At 42.4% G+C, this 16,275-nt stretch overlaps 1 protein-coding gene across 7 annotated transcripts in view; it reads right to left on the minus strand.

Annotated features, from left to right (window-relative positions):
- Positions 1–9,849: 9,849 nt before the first annotated feature.
- NUP214 (nucleoporin 214) overlaps positions 9,850–16,275 on the minus strand; it is an 80,970-nt gene continuing 74,544 nt past the window's right edge. For 6 of the 7 annotated variants that reach the window (XM_081848456.1, XM_081848455.1, XM_081848451.1 and 3 more), the window contains 4 exons: positions 14,566–14,737; positions 13,518–13,660; positions 12,275–12,299; positions 9,850–10,048 (listed from right to left, as the gene is read on the minus strand). In XM_081848456.1, the coding sequence (XP_081704582.1) occupies positions 10,015–10,048; positions 12,275–12,299; positions 13,518–13,660; positions 14,566–14,737 (374 nt within the window). In that variant the 3' untranslated portion in view covers positions 9,850–10,014. Of the gene's footprint in view, positions 10,049–12,240; positions 12,300–13,517; positions 13,661–14,565; positions 14,738–16,275 lie in introns of all 7 variants that reach the window. The other variant, XM_081848453.1, reaches the window with a different exon arrangement.

A 16,275-nucleotide genomic window follows, 5' to 3' on the forward strand; every position in this document is an offset into this window, starting at 1 on the left:
TTTTTAAGAGAAAATGAGTCCTGGTCTCCATGATTTTGGAAAAACCCAGGAACAGAGGCCATTTCTGCTATATTCTGCCTCTGCTGTTGGGAAGCAATGTGCATCTGAGTATCAGTGGCTGGGAATCACAAGTTGGTGAGGCAAGACAGTGACCGCCATAGGCTCGGCAAGCTGCTAGGGGAGAAACAAATCTTCCCAGGGAATCTCAATCCCGAGACTGACCCAGCGGGACTCAGAAACCCCGGAGAGCCATGCCACAGGGCTTGTCCCTGTCCTGCAGTGGGGCAGACACTGCATAGACCTCTTCTCCCTCCTTACCTTCTCATCCTGATTGTGAGTGCGGAATCAGTGAGTTGCAGACGTTGGGGGGGGGGGGAGCACGAAGGGAGGGAAGATGGCAGTGCCCAGGAGTGAAGGCTGACCAACCTCATCTCATTATTTTTAAAAAAATAATATTTATTAAGAGTTTAAAGATTACAAAAAGAAAAAAAAAAGAATTAAACAAATCAATATAATACAATACAAAAACAGAAACAGAAACAAAAACACTACATAAAATATTAAATTAACAAAACAAAACAAGAACAATTAAAAACACGGACTTCCGGAGGCGGCGCGAAACGGCGATGGCGGTCCTCTTCACTGTCTGAAGAGGGGCTCCGCAGGAAAGGGTCGTTCGCTGCGGCATAGCGACGACCCGTTAGGAAAAACCACGGGCAGAGGGAGCCCGTGGCCGTGGGACTCGGCGGGCGCCAGGAACTCCCCCAGAAGTGTGGAAGGGACCCCGTAAGGGGCTCCGGAGCGCGAAAGGGGGAGCGGCGCTGTGAGTTCATCGCTCTTTCTGCGGGAGGCGAAGCCGCGCAGCTGCTGCTGATGAGCGCCGACCTTTCTTCCTGTGAACATCAATTTGGCAAGTAACATACCCGTGAGTAAAGTGAACTACAATTTGGACTTAAAATATCTTTTTTTCGGGTTTGAAAACGGGTGACGAGTAAAAGGAAGTCCGTCTCCCGATACTGCTTACAAGATCAAAGCAAAGGCACAGAGGAGCGCTGAGGCGCTTAATGGGAGCTTTGTAAAGTGGAACTATTGTGCATTTACAGAATTTGCAGTCTTCTTATTTAAAAGACCAAGAGAGACTTTATTTCTGCCTATGGGACTTGTATTTGGGACTTTGTTTCAAGAACGCAAGTCGTCGGGCTGTCAGTCGTAACTGAGCTGTCAAACTGCGGACTATAGTAACAAGATTTTAAGTTGCTACATATATTGAGACTTTAAAACACTGTTGCAATTACCAATCTGGCTCCTAGCGGTTTTAGCTTAAAAAGTAGAGGACTCTGCGAACCTTCCTTATTGTCTTGGAATTACAAATTAAAAAAAGAGATTATAGAAACTTTAAATGGCGGAAAAATCCTCTCCTTCCCTGAAACTTTAAGATACTCCCCCTAGAGGATTGTGGAGTTACAGAGGCCTGGGAAACATACTTTGTTTGGAATTTCTGTGGTTTAATTGTTTGTACTCTGGACTTGCTTTCTCATGGAATAAAGGAAAATTTGACCTTGAACAAGAGGCAGGTGTGGAATGAGTGGCACAGGGAAAACAAGAGCAGCCAAAGCTAAAGAAAGAGAAAAAGAGAAAGAAAAAGAAAGGAAGCCTGTGCAACCTGTCCAAACAACTTTAGCTCATCATCGCAGATCATCTGTTCCAACCGTCCTGACAGCACAGGAGGTGGAGGCTGAACAGCCTGCTGAAGAGGACATGGCAACAGGAGGATCTGACACAGTTTTGAAACAAATTTTAGAACAATTAGCAATTTTAAATCAAAAAGTGGACAATCAATCACTAAAAATAGACCAAGCAACAACTACTATTGGTGCATTATCTGAAAAGGTCTCTCAGAATACACAGGCAATTGAGAATCTACAAGGAGCTACAGCTGAAAACCATAAATTAGCTGTGGAAGCCTATCAAAAAGCGGAGCAAGCAAGCAAAAAAGTTGATGAGATTAAAGGTGAAATCAAGCCTCTGCAAAGACAGGTAGGGGAACAACAGGCCTACCTGTCGATGGTGGAATTGAGAAACAAGGAGAATAACCTTAGGTTGAGAGCTGTCCCAGAATTGGAGGAAGGTAATTTGGAGGGATTTTTGACACTTTTATTCTCCAAATTTTGGGGAATAGAAGAAGATAAAGACTTTAAAATTGTGACTGCATTTAGATTGGGCAGATCGGTGAAGAAAGACAAGTCCAGAGACTGTTTGGTTATTTTGAGATCAAGAGAAGAAAGAGACAAGATACTAGGCCTACATTTCAAAAAATCCCTAGAGATAGAAGGTAAAAAGGCTGAAATTTACAGAGACATACCCAAATTGTTATTGGATCTTAGAGCCTCATACTTAGAATTGGCAAAGCTGTTGAGAAACAACACAATCCCTTATAGGTGGGAGTTTCCGCAAGGACTATCATTCAGCTATAAAGGAAGGAAAATAAGAATCAGAACACCAGAGGACCAGCAGAAGTTTCTTTACGACAACGGGGAAGACCTCCAGAAAGGAGCAGTTGCGTCTTGGCCACCCCCACCACCAGAAACCAAACAGCCTGGAGCTGGACCATCACTGCCACCGCCGGGAACGGGTGATCTAGACACCCCATTGTAAGGCCCATAAATTGATTCAGGATGTCTCTGCAACTTCTTAGTTGGAATATAAATGGCGGAAATTCTCCAGAAAAAAGAAGGAAAGTATTTCATATATTGAAGAAAGAACAATTGGACATTATTTGCCTGCAAGAAACACATGTGACAAGGCTTCATCGGAAAGTGCTAATTAATAAAAGGTTAGGCCAAGAATTTACTTCTTCGGACAGAGTTAAGAAAAGAGGAGTAGTGATTTATGCAAAGGAGAGCCTGTCACCGAAATTTCTATTTAAAGATGAACAAGGCAGAATTTTGGCTATTGAAATTTATACACATGGAGAAAAATTTTTGATATTAGGAATCTATGCACCAAATGATGGAAAATCGGAATTCTTTAAGAAGCTGCATGAGACTTTACTGGACTATCTAGACTATAACAACATCATTATGTTGGGAGATATGAATGGGGTTGTCTCTGTAAATATGGATAAGTCGCAGAGTGCAAATATAACAAAAGAAGGCAGACTACCTAAAACTTTTTTTGAAATGACAGACAATATGGATTTGATTGATATATGGAGAGTCAAGAACCCCCTAGGAAAAGAAGGAACTTTCTTCTCTGAAGCTCATCAGTCATGGACACGAATCGACCAAATATGGATAACTAAAGGACTGGCACCTAAAACTAGAAAAGTGGAAATCTGCCCAAAAACTTGCTCCGACCATAATGCTTTGAAAATGGAATTGAGACTAAACATAACCGGATCCTTCCGATGGAAAATGAATGACACTTTATTCAGAGATCAGGAGATTGTGAAGAAGGCCCAAAAAACCTTAAAAGATTATTTTGAGATAAACTTAAACACTACGGTGGAAAAAAGAACAATCTGGGACGCAAGTAAAGCGGTGATGAGAGGGTTTCTCATACAACAAAATACTGTAAAGAAAAGACTCTGGAATGAAAAGAAGCAGAAGATATTGGAGAGAATAAGTGAGGGTGAAAGGAAATTAAGATCCAGGCCCAAGTCTAAGGAAGTGCTGAGAGAAGTGAAATTTTTCCAGGCCCAATACATGAAATTGATAAACCAAGAAGTGGAGTGGAAAATTAAACAAATGAGACAAAGATCTTTCGAGTCAGCAAACAAGTGTGGGAAACTGCTAGCATGGCAGTTGAAAAAAAGACAAAAACTAAATACAGTTACAAATCTAGAGATTGAAGGAAGAATGGTTCAGAAGCCTGAAGAAATTAGGAAATGTTTCCAGAGATATTTCAAAGATCTTTATGCACAAGGGCCGCAGAAAGAATCTGAGATAGATCAATTTATCCAAACTAACGGATTACAAAAAATTTCCCAGGAAATGAGAACAACCCTGAATGTTAAAGTTTCACAGCAGGAAATCGAGAGTGCCATACAGAACCTCCAATTAGGCAAATCTCCAGGCCCTGACGGACTTACCTCCAAATATTATAAGGTTTTGAAAGACTATTTGATACAACCCTTGATGGAGGTATGTAACCAGATCATGGAGGGTAAGAAGGCACCAGAAACGTGGAAAGAAGCCTTCATCACATTGATTCCTAAAACAGAAACTGAAAAGACTCAACTTAAGAACTACCGTCCCATCTCACTCCTAAATGTGGATTACAAAATTTTTGCAGATATTTTGGCAAATAGATTTAAAAAAGTACTGAACGAGGTGATTCACAAAGATCAAGCAGGCTTTCTCCCGGGTAGGCATTTGTTTGACAATACGAGAAACATTATTGACATTTTGGAACTCTTACAAACAAATATTAATACTAGAGCGGTTCTAATTTTTATTGATGCGGAGAAAGCCTTTGACAATATTTCTTGGATGTTCATGAAGAAAAATTTGGAAGGGATGGGAGTGGGACGGGGGTTTGAAAATGGTATAGAAGCAATATACTCAGATCAAAAAGCTAAATTGATAGTAAACAATGTGGTGACGGAGGAATTCAATATTGAAAAAGGGACACGACAAGGGTGCCCTCTATCCCCATTATTGTTTATCTCGGTCCTGGAGGTGCTTTTGAATATGATCAGAAGGGACCGGTCAGTTCGGGGCATTGAGGTTGGAGTGAAACAATACAAACTGAAAGCGTTTGCAGATGATTTGGTATTAACATTACAGGAGCCAGTTTCTAGCACAAAAAGAGTTTTGGATTTAATTTCCGATTATGGTCGGGTGGCGGGATTTAAGTTGAACAAGCAAAAGACTAAGGTCTTAGCAAAGAACCTAACGTCTACAGAAGCAGATGAGTTTTTGAAAGAGACAGGATTAAATGTGGTTAAAAAGGTAAAATACCTAGGGGTGTACCTGACTTCTAAAAACTTGAACTTGTTTAAGGACAACTATGAGAAATGCTGGTCAGAAATCAAAAGGGATTTGGAAACTTGGACAAGACTAAAACTTTCCTTGTTAGGCCGAATAGCAGCTATAAAGATGAATGTTTTGCCGAAAATGTTATTCTTGTTTCAGACCCTGCAGATTGTGGACAAAGTGGTATGTTTTGGAAAGTGGCAGAAGGATATCTCTAAGTTCGTTTGGCAGGGCAAAAAGCCCCGAATTAAGTTTAAAATACTAACAGATGCGAAAGAAAGGGGGGGATTTGCCCTGCCAGACTTGAGGTTATATTATGAATCTACAGCCTTCTGCTGGATGAAAGATTGGCTTTTGTTAGAGAACACTGATGTCCTAGATCTGGAAGGGTTTGATAACGCTTTTGGGTGGCATGCGTATTTGTGGTACGACAAGGTTAAAGTTCATAAAATGTTCAAAAATCATATTGTTAGAAGAGCAATTTTTATGGTCTGGACAAAATATAAAGACTTATTGGAGAGCAAAACACCAAGGTGGCTTTCACCGGCAGAGGCCAAGGCACGTAAGAGACTTAACATGGAGGCCTACTGGCCAAAATATTGGGAATTAATTGAAAAAGATGGTGACAATTGGAAGCTGCAGAGTTTTGAAAATGTTAAAAGCAAGGTGCGAGATTGGTTGCATTATGCTCAAATTCGGGAAGTTTTCAAAACAGATAAAAAGGTTGGGTTTCAGGTGGAAAAATCGAAATTAGAGTCAGAATTGTTAGAACCTAAAGACAAATTACTATCAAGAATGTATAACTTGCTGCTTAAATGGAATACACAGGATGAGACAGTCAAATCCGCCATGATAAAGTGGGCACAGGATATTGGACATAACATTATGTTTGAGGACTGGGAAAGGTTATGGACCACCGGATTGAAATTCACGGCATGTAGTGCCCTGAAAGAAAACATTATGAAAATGATATACCGGTGGTACATGACCCCAGTCAAGCTTGCTAAGATATATCACCTGTCTGATAATAAATGCTGGAAGTGTAAAGAGGCGGAAGGGACGTTCTTTCATCTCTGGTGGACATGTCCGAAAGTGAAGGCCTTTTGGGAAATGATCTATAATGAGTTAAAAAAGGTATTTAGATATACCTTGCCTAAGAAACCGGAGGCCTTCCTTCTGGGCATTGTAGACCAGAATGTGTTAAAGAAGGATAGATCTTTTTTTATGTATGCTACAACAGCAGCAAGAATTCTCATCGCAAAGTGTTGGAAGACACAAGATTTACCCACACTGGAGGAATGGCAGACGCAGTTGATGGACTATATGGAACTGGCGGAAATGACTGGCAGAATCCGAGACTTGGGAGAAGAAAAAATGGAAGAGGACTGGAAAAAATTTAAGGACTATTTACAAAAATATTATAAGCTGTATGAATGTTAAGAAAATGCACTTTTTAGGAAATATTAGCCCCAGCAATGGTAATTAGGTGAAATGAAAATTAAGGCACAAGAAAAGAGAGGTGAAATTAAGAAAAAACTTTATTGCATTATGTTTTAATCACAATATATAAGATCATGGTTACAATAACTTTGACTTTGGTAACATGAAATTGAAAGATACAATAAGTAATGAATTGAAAGATACAATAATGAACTGAAAGATACAATAAGTAATGAAATAAGATAATAAATAGCTGAAGACTTTGTATTATGAATATTGGGTTACAAATATATTGAAATGGGTAATATGACAAAATGAAAGATACAATAAGCGACGAAATAAGATAACAAAATACTGAAGTTGGTATTATAAATAATGCAGATTCGGGAAGATGTGGGGAAGTCCAAAAGATTTTGTAAAAGAAATATGATTTATGAAACTTTTGTATTTTATTCTTTGTTCTTTATTATTCTGTAAAACTAATAAAAATATTTTTTTTTTAAAAAAAGAACAATTAAAAACACTTCCAATATTTTCAAGCTTATCTTTCATGCTTGGCAGGGGGTTGGACTCGATGGCCCTTGTGGTCTCTTCCAACTCTATGATTCTATGATTCATTCACTTGTTTCATTGACTTCCTCACGCCTCCCTTTTTGTATTCCACTTCAATTAACTGTTTCAGCAACTCCTTTCCATCTTCCTCTGTTTTCTGTCCTGTAATTAATCTTAACATATTCTGACCTTATTTTTTCCCTTTAATACATTAACAGTCTATCTGTACCTAGTTCCTTATAACATTTCTGCCAAAGCCATATAACTTCATTCCACCATTTTTCTAAAGCTCATTAATTTTACAATATTTCTGTAAATAATCTTTAATTTTTTTCCAGTCTTCTTCCACCGACTCTTCTCCCTGGTCTCGGATTCTGCCAGTCATTTCCGCCAATTCCATATAGCCCATCAACTTCATCTGCCATTCTTCCCAGGTGGATAAATCTTGTGTCTTCCAATACTTCGCGATGAGTATTCTTGCTGCTGTTGTTGCATACATAAAGAAAGTTCTGTCCTTCTTTGGCACCAATTGGCCGACCATGCCCAGGAGAAAGGCCTCTGGTTTCTTCAGAAAGGTATATTTAAATACCTTTTTCATTTCATTGTAAATCATCTCCCAGAATGTCTTAATCCTTGGGCATGTCCACCAAAGGTGAAAAAATGTACCTTCAGTCTCATTAGATTTCCAACATTTATTTTCGGGCAAATAGTAAATTTTTGCAAGAAGGCTGACCAACCTCATCTCATGGAGGGCTTCTCCCAGAAGATGCTGTCCGCACCTCGGCCCCCAAGTCTGGCAGGACTCCCAGTGCAGTTTAGGCCACCCACAAATTTGTCCATTTTTGCCACTAAAGGGGAGCCTCTGCCAGCCATGTGGAGGGTGCACTAGAAAGAACACAAAACCACCACCCCCACAATCTGGCTCCCCTCAGCTGCGGGATGGGCTACAGATACACACACACATATCAATTATATAAACAATTTTTCTCTTCTTGAAAAATTGTATTTTTGTTTTTGTTTTCTGCTCCCTGTACACCACCAGCAGAGCCAGGGAAGTTGGGAAAGACACTCTGAGGGGGCTGGAACTGCAGGCCAGGAAAAGCCGCTCACCAGCTGGCTATTCCACCCCCCCCCATAAAACCCCCCACTAAAATAAAACAAAATCACATACATTTAGCCTCCCCCTCTCCCCTTTCACTGCAAGCTGCCTGCAGGGCCAAGATTTACCATTCTCATCAACTTCACCTCAATATTTTGATCCTTAAGCACCATTTTCCCTTCTCTTATTACATTTTATCTTATTTTTATACCTCCACCATATTTTTAGTTTAGTTTTTCTCTTCAGCTTTTTTCTTGTTCCGAGTTATTTATTCTTTTTATTCTTTTTTATTATTGTTACTGTTCTCTCTAACTTTGAAGGTTTGTCCCCACGTTTTCAGCTTGACTTGACTTCTTATTTTTTGATAAATTATTTATTATTATTTTTTAATTGAACTCCTGTGGTCTTGTTCTCATTCACACAATTTTAATTTCACTTTTACTTTTTACTAAGGAAATTCCTACAAGACTAAACAGATGCACACAGTCCATGTTTAAATAATGGAAGGGAAAAGTAGGAAAATTGGCCCTGACCCCACCCCCACTAATACCCCTGGCCCATCACCCACAAATTCCACCCTGTATCCCAAAACATCCAAATAAAGACCTGGCAAGCAAAAGGCCTATATCGCCAAACTGACTTTTATAAAAATGACAATACCCTATCAATACAGGGAATACAAGTTAGGGGACACTCCAGTATCCCAACTGACCCATCACCAACCACAAGCCTTCTTAAACAATCCAGCAGCAAAAGCAGCAGCCATTAGGCTATTGGCTAATTTTGAAAATCTCCTAACACTGGAAGGACACAGGAAGGGGGTGGTATCTACAATATATAAATACTACTCCAAGACACTACAGACCCCTTCACCATGATTAAAAACTAATGGGAGCATGACATAGGACACAAAATAAACCCCGCCCAACAGTAAAAAATGTGGTCTAAACCACGATTAAAATCCATTTCAGTCAAAAGGAGAGAACTTACCCTGAAACTTATCTATAAATGGTACTTAATACCACAGAAGTTGGCACTGATACACCCAGGGACCTCATCTAAATGCTGGAGAGGCTACACCTCCATAGGCAAGTACCTCCACATTTGGTGGGAATGCCCCAAAGTTCATTCCTTTTGGATGTCAGTGCAGCAGGAAATAACCACAATAACAAAACAGGTAATAGAAGCAACTCCAGAACTAGCCCTATTAAATATCTTCCAGGACAACAACACACATGGATATGACAAGAAACTCTAAGTCACTTATTCTCAGCAGTCAGAAACATCGTAACTAGACACTGGAAGGACCTATTAGGAGTGAACACCACTGGTACGAAAATGTATGGGAAGCTACCCCATTAGAAAAGCTAACCAACAAACTTAAACTAGCACAGGGACAAGCAACGGAGGTATGGCTCCTCTTTATCACATATACAGCACAACAAGAAAATGACTTATCCCCCCAACAGCATATGAATCAATATGGCTAATCTGACCCAACAACACTCCCCTCCTCCAACACATACAAACAAACTGCACTGCAACCAACTGAACACAACCAATCAAGCTCTGGACCCCCTAATTTCTTGCAATGCCAATACAAATAAAAAATATACAAATAAAGGACCTACCCACGTGGTGCTGACATAAACTCTACACTAACATGATGCAATAGAATGAAAGAATATTACCCCCCTTTCTCCCCCCCATCACATGATGTCTATGACAACAATGTCTCATACTGAATGTAATCAAACTGTGAAAAAGACTATGAATCGAAAATGGATACACAAGATTATTTTCCTTTATTTATTTGCTTTGTAACACTTAAAGTCGTTAATAAAAACTAATTTAAACATTAAAATCCTGACATTTAATTGCAATATGTCTATCTCCTCACTTCACTCCTGACCACCCAATAGAAGCACAACATGAGCAGGCATCCTTTCAGCTTCTCCAGCTGCTAAACCCAGAGGTGGATCTGAAAGAGGAAAAAGAGAAAACAAGGGTGAGAACAAGAGACCCCTCTCTCTGCCAATGCCAAAGAGGCTTAACTCTGAATATCCCATTTGCATACCAGCCATTGCTAGACCCTTTCAAGGACGGAAGCCTAAGGTCAAGAATGAGAACCCTTCTAAGCCTCAGGGCTGCATCCCCACCCAGGCAACCTTGAGGGCCACATGGCACTGGTGGGTGTGGCCACAGTAAACATGGTTGGGGCTATTCATGTTAATTTTTCCCTTGCACAATATGCTAGTTTCTACACAAACACATGTATCTCTATCCTTCATCCATGCAAAAATTTAAGGACTGGCAAGGGTTGTGAACTTCCAAGGGCGAGCGAGAGGGGCCTGGATGGTCAGATTTGGCTGTTCTCCACCCTTGCCTGAATCCAAGAATCCTGGAGAGTTTGAGGCTCTAAGGAGACCTCCGACTGGTCCAGGCTAGTTGAATGGTCTTGGACCCCCTTTTCCCAAAAAGGGAACAAACTTCTTAAGCTGCTTATTTTTTTAAAAGGGAAGAAAAACCCAAATATCTCTTTGTCACAGCCCAGTGTTACCAATTCTCATATTCCATCCCAAGTGAGTCTTCAAAGCACAAGCATTTATTAGGTTTAAAAACAGCCAAACAGTGAGGACTGGAGAACAAGTGTGCCCACTGCTCCACATTCCCCTCACTGCTCCCCATGAGCCAAGGAGGAGGACATCTCCCCAAGATCCCCCCCCCAAAAAAGTGTTGAGATTGCCAATCTGCCTGGGTGAAAGGCCCAGCTTATTTTTAGCTTGCTTTGTGGCACCTTGCCCTGTTTTGGGTACTTCTACAAGCCTTGCACGTGAGGCAAAGTCCAGAGGCCTTCCCTCTACCCAACCCAACCCAACCCAACCAACAAATAATATTTATGTCTCAGGGACTGCTTTGTTTTAACTGCTTGTATGTAAGTTACTCTAGGAGACTTTCTGGCAGAAGATCAGGTACAAATGCTTTTAAGAAAGAAAGAAAGAAAGAAAGAAAGAAAGAAAGAAAGAGAGAGAGAGAGAAATGATTCCTCTCTGTAGCTCCTGGTGTCTGGATATTTGGCCTTGCTTTGTGTTTCTTGCACCAGTTTCTTTCTTACCCTCTCAGGCTGCCTCTCCAGGCCTTCTCCTTTTGACCCTTCCCCTTTTCCAACACTCTTTTCAAAAGATCATCTCCCCCAAATCTGAGGCCTCCTCCTGCTTGTTCCATGGGGAAACCTGTGGCTCGCCAGACCTCTTGTAAGACTCCATCTCCCATCAGCCCTAACCAGACTGGCCTTAGAAGCTCATGGACCTGAGCAGCTGAGAGCTAATGGCAGGCAAGATTCTTCTTTCTGCTCTTCCTACCTCTGAAATTAAAAGGCAGCTCAGCCAATCATTGCCAGGCTGCACCACTGGCCAGTCCCATAAGCACTGACATCTCCCAGCAGCATACAAAACTTTCTTTGAACATTCTGGGCTTGATTTTTGATAGTGCTGATAGATTAGTGTTTTCGGTTTGTCTGTTTGTTTGTTTTATTGTACTTTATAGACACCCCTTCTCTCTGCTGAGAGATGAGGGGGAGGCTGTATTATGAAAATTGTGTTAATAAATAATACTAATAACAAGAATAACAAAAGGCACAGCTTTTGACCACCTGTGATGCTCCATATATTTTAGACTACTGCCTGGGGCTGATGGGGAGATGGGAGTCTCACAATGCCTCTGTAGGCCAAGACTGATGGGTGCTCTACCACGATGGCAAAGCTTGCTTTGGCACACAGTGCTTGTGGCTCTCAGGAACTTTTCCAATGGTGGGCACACTGCTGCCTCAGTTTACTCAGGAGAGCTCTGCATTCCAAAGAGCATTTACTGAGTTCCCACTTTGCGGAGCATTCCAAAAATAGTTGGTTAAAGTCCTACATTTACAAAGGAAAAAAGTGCGGGGTGAAGAATAGAAGAAATGAGCTGCCTATTTCTAAGGGAGGATCAGGTCCCCGGGAGAAACACTGCCTTCTAGATCTTAAGCTTCTCATTAATGTTATTACAAGAGAGGGAACAAAGCCCACAATCATCTCTTGCTGATTCAAAATTCAAGAAGGGATTACCATATTTAATAATATATTTCACCTCAAAAGAAGCTCTCTTTCTGGCACAAAATAAACTGAAAAAACCTACCGACAACGTGGAAGGCAGCACGAGAGAGACTTACGCATTAGACGATCCAAAGCCAAAGCCTGTAAGGGGTGGGGGGGGGGGGAAGCAATGTTAAAGGGATTATTGGATGGGTGATATTACAAAACACACATTAAGGAAAGGTGTCAGGATTCCATCAGCACAGTTTCTCTCTGCCCCCTAACCAGTATCCAATCACTCCAGTTCTCCAGTCTAGTGTTCAACTCTAACCCGCAACCAAAGCTCTTCTTTTAATTCATACACAGAGGAAGCTGCCTTCTAAAAAGTCAGACCACTGGGTCCATCTAGCACAGTACTGTCAACTGTTAGCAGCTTCTCTGATTCCCAGCAACTGGGGACACCTTCCCTCTGACAGGAGAGGTAGAACACAGCCTAATTCCTCCTTGAATTTGTCTAACCCCCTTTTAGAGCCGCCCATGTTAGTGGCTGTAACTACTTCTTGTGAGAGCAAATTTTAATTAGGGGCTGTGTGAAGAAGGACTTCCATTTTCCCTGTTCTGAGAAAAAATTCCTCAAAACATCTAAGAACCAGGTGGACGGCAAGGACAAAGGGATGGAAACTCTGCACATGTTCATGAGCAGACTTTGCAGACTCCTACTCAGAAGGTGCAGAGAGCAATAAGCCCGAGAAATGAATGGCGGCAGAAGGTTTCTGGGTTTGGGGGCTTAACATCAGCTTTGGTGTGTTTTGTAAATTGCTAAAAATATTTAAACAATTTATGTACTGCTTTACTGCAATTGTCTCTAGGTGGTTAAAAATGCTCTAACCCTTACATAAAGGTTTTAAAAGTGTGGTTTAAAATATACATTTATTTCTATTTTCCCACCCCCAAAGGGGAATGAAAGGAAGTATGCTGGATACAGTTATGTCCCTCAGTCTCTCCAACAGAGAGCCAGTGTGGTGTAGCCAGTTAAAAGTGTTGACTAGGGTTTAAATCCCTGCTCAGCCACAAAATTCACTGGGTGTGACCTTGAGCCAGTCATTGCCTCTCAGCCTAACCTACCTCACAGGGTTGTTGTGAGTGGCTGAATGAGGGAGAGAAACCATGTACACCACCCTGAGCAACTTGGAGAGAAAGGTGGGGCATAAATGCAATAAAAAATTAAAAAGCAACCCCTGCTCCCCTTTAAGATACGATTAAGCTTGGTTTTCATGTGAAATCCAGCCTCTAACAGTTTATGACTGACCAAGTGCTGAAGCTCCCCACGCTCCCACTTCTCCAAGCTCCCTTCTATTTAGGGTCAAGAACAGCTCATACCTCCTCCTCCACTCGACCCGAAACCGGAGAAGCCAGTGCCTTGTGTGCCAAAACCCGTGGGCTGCTGAGAGAGGGATCCAAAGGTAGGGGTGTTCTGGCTTGCTAGCGTTCCGAATGACACTGTGTTGGCTGTGCCGCCAAACCTGTGGAACATAGAGCAGGAGCAAGCAGTGGGTTAAAGAGTGTGGCTTTTAAAAAAGATAAGTGAAGCAAAAGGAGCTAGATGAAGGCAGAAATCCACAATCAGCCAACTTGGGTGCTGTGAATGGCAAGGGAGGCCATGTTGGTACTGCTGCCTGGATTGGTGTTCTTCCTGGACAGGGTCTTCTCAATGGTGGCTCCCCGTTGGTGGAATGACCTCCTTGGTGAGGTGTATCTGCCCTCCTTTTATTAACAGAGTCACCCACCTGCCAATCAACTGACATCGCAATGACATCAGGTAATGGGGTGCTTTGAAGTCCCCACAATGAGGACTTCAAAGCACTGTACAAGGCTGGTAAATAGAATAGCACAGTGTGTTGTAGTACCACTGATCAGCTGATGGTCAAGGTTTCAATGCACTAAGCAGGGGCTCCCTGGGTTTGGCTCTTTGCAAGCCCCAAAGATCAGTTGGCGGCAGCAGCCCCATGGAGCTTGAAGTAAGCTGATAGGCACTGCATGACTTCAAATCCCAGCTCACTTTGCTATCACAGATCTCCATGGGGAACTCTGTAGTGCGGCCAATCCTAACCAGTTTGGTGATTTGCAATGAAAGCAAGCTTCCCTGGCTTTAAGGTTCCTGACTGCACAATGGCAGCTGTCCCTTGCACAGGTGGGTGGGGTTTGGGGGAAATTGTATAATTCATTGCTGTTACCTGCCCCAGGACCTTCTGGCAAAGGGTAAGTAAGAAATCTGATTAAAGAAATCAATATAATGAAATGTAGTGAAATGAAGGGTGGCTTGCAGAATATTTATTCAAACAAACAAAGAAAAATGGGGCACCTGGATATCACTGCAACCCCCCCCCCAAGACCCTGTTGTTTTGTTGCTTTTGTTGTTGTGGCTTACCCAAATCCTCCAGCGTTGGCGGCCGCCGTCCCCTCTCCGAAGACTTTGCCTCCCGTCGAGCCCAGAGGGCTTGCAAAGGCTGGGGCTGAACCGAATGCTGGCACCCCTCCGAACCCGGGGGAGCCCCCAAAAGTGGGAGGGCTGCCGAACACAGGAGCAGCTCCAAAGCCACCTGAGCAAACACAGAGGCAAACAAGAAAAGAAAAGAAAAGAAAAGGGAAAGGGACATACACAAGCAAAAGAATAAATAAAAAGTCAAAATAACAGAGAGAGAGAGAGAGAGAGAAAGAGAGAGAGAAAGGCAAGGCAAGAAGAGCAAAGAAAGAAGAAATCAGAGTTAGGTCATTTCCCAGTGGAGAAGCCCCAGAGACCTGAACTTGCGGGGGAGAGGGGCTTTATTTGTGCTGCAGAAGCAATGGGACCCTGACACACTTTCAAAAGCCCCCATTTCATCCTAGAAAACATGAAGTCAGTAAATATTACAAAATACCCTCTGCCCTCTAAGGTGCAACTAAAAAAAGGAAATTGGGGGGGGGGAATGACAATAGTCTGATGAATCCTCTCTGGTTGACTGTGTGTGTGTGTGTGTGTGTGTGTGTGTGTGTGTGTGAGAGAGAGAGAGAGAGAGAGAGAGAGAGAGAGAAAGAGAAGCATTGCTTAATTCAAGAGGCAAAAGTGGGAATGGGGTGGGGGTGGGGAAGCAGAAAGGAACAGCTTTAGGCAGAGGAAGGCCTTAGCTAGCGTTTTCCTCTTTTTCTTTTAGAGTTGCAGTCTATGTCTGCAAAGGAGAAGTGCTCTATCGGATTTACAGCACTGCATTCCCCCCCAACTTCCCATCTAAGGGGAACCTTGATCTCCTGCTGGCCTTCATTCGAGAGAGTCCGGATGTCCCTGAGAACTGCAAATCGGAAACCATCACCCCCAACTCTCCACCCCCCCCCCAAGAATGCACCAAAAAGAGAGAGAGAGACAGAGAGAGAAGGGGGGTTTGGGGATGGGAGAGTTTGTCATTAAGAGCTGCCTTCTTCACCCTCTGTACAGCACTTACTGCAAAAGGGGTGGCTAGATTCTGCAGGCATGTCCTTAAGAAGAAAAACCTTGGACATGAATTAAAAGAAAAACAGGCCAAGAATGCCCGCTCTAGAGTGCCTGCATGAAAAAGCAGCAGTTGCTGCTGCCGCCAGCAGCAGCAGCTCTCAGCAAAAGATGGGGAAAAGGAGGGGGGAAGCTATAGCAGTTGCTAAGGTAGCTGTTTTCTGATGTCGCCAGCAAAACTGCAACCATTTCAGCACAGCGGTGTGTTGCACCCTAGAGGCAAGCTATCCACACACCCCTGACCCGACACAAGCAGACCAGGAGGAAAGCAAGACATTCCCAAGTCTATGATGCCATTTCCTGTCGCCCCACTTTCATTTTAACTGATGCCAAGCTTTATTTATTTATCTATCAGTGTTTGCACATTACTCTTCCGTTCCAGCCCCTGAAAAAGGCTCCTGCAGCAGCCTGTATCTGTGAAATCAACTGAAAACAAGGCTGGCTTACAAGCTTTAAAAAGAAAAGAAACACATGACAAACGAGGAAAATGGGACAAGAAGGGAAGAGGAAAAAAGCAAATCTGGGTACCAGTTCTTAAACAGCCATTCTTATAAGGATCGGCTGGCTTAATGGAGCTGGTATTCTGGCAGAGCTGATGGGATGAGCCCTGCTTCC

Source organism: Podarcis erhardii (genome assembly GCF_964252035.2).
Source record: "Podarcis erhardii genome assembly, chromosome: Z".
Classification (NCBI taxonomy): Eukaryota; Metazoa; Chordata; class Lepidosauria; order Squamata; family Lacertidae; genus Podarcis; species Podarcis erhardii.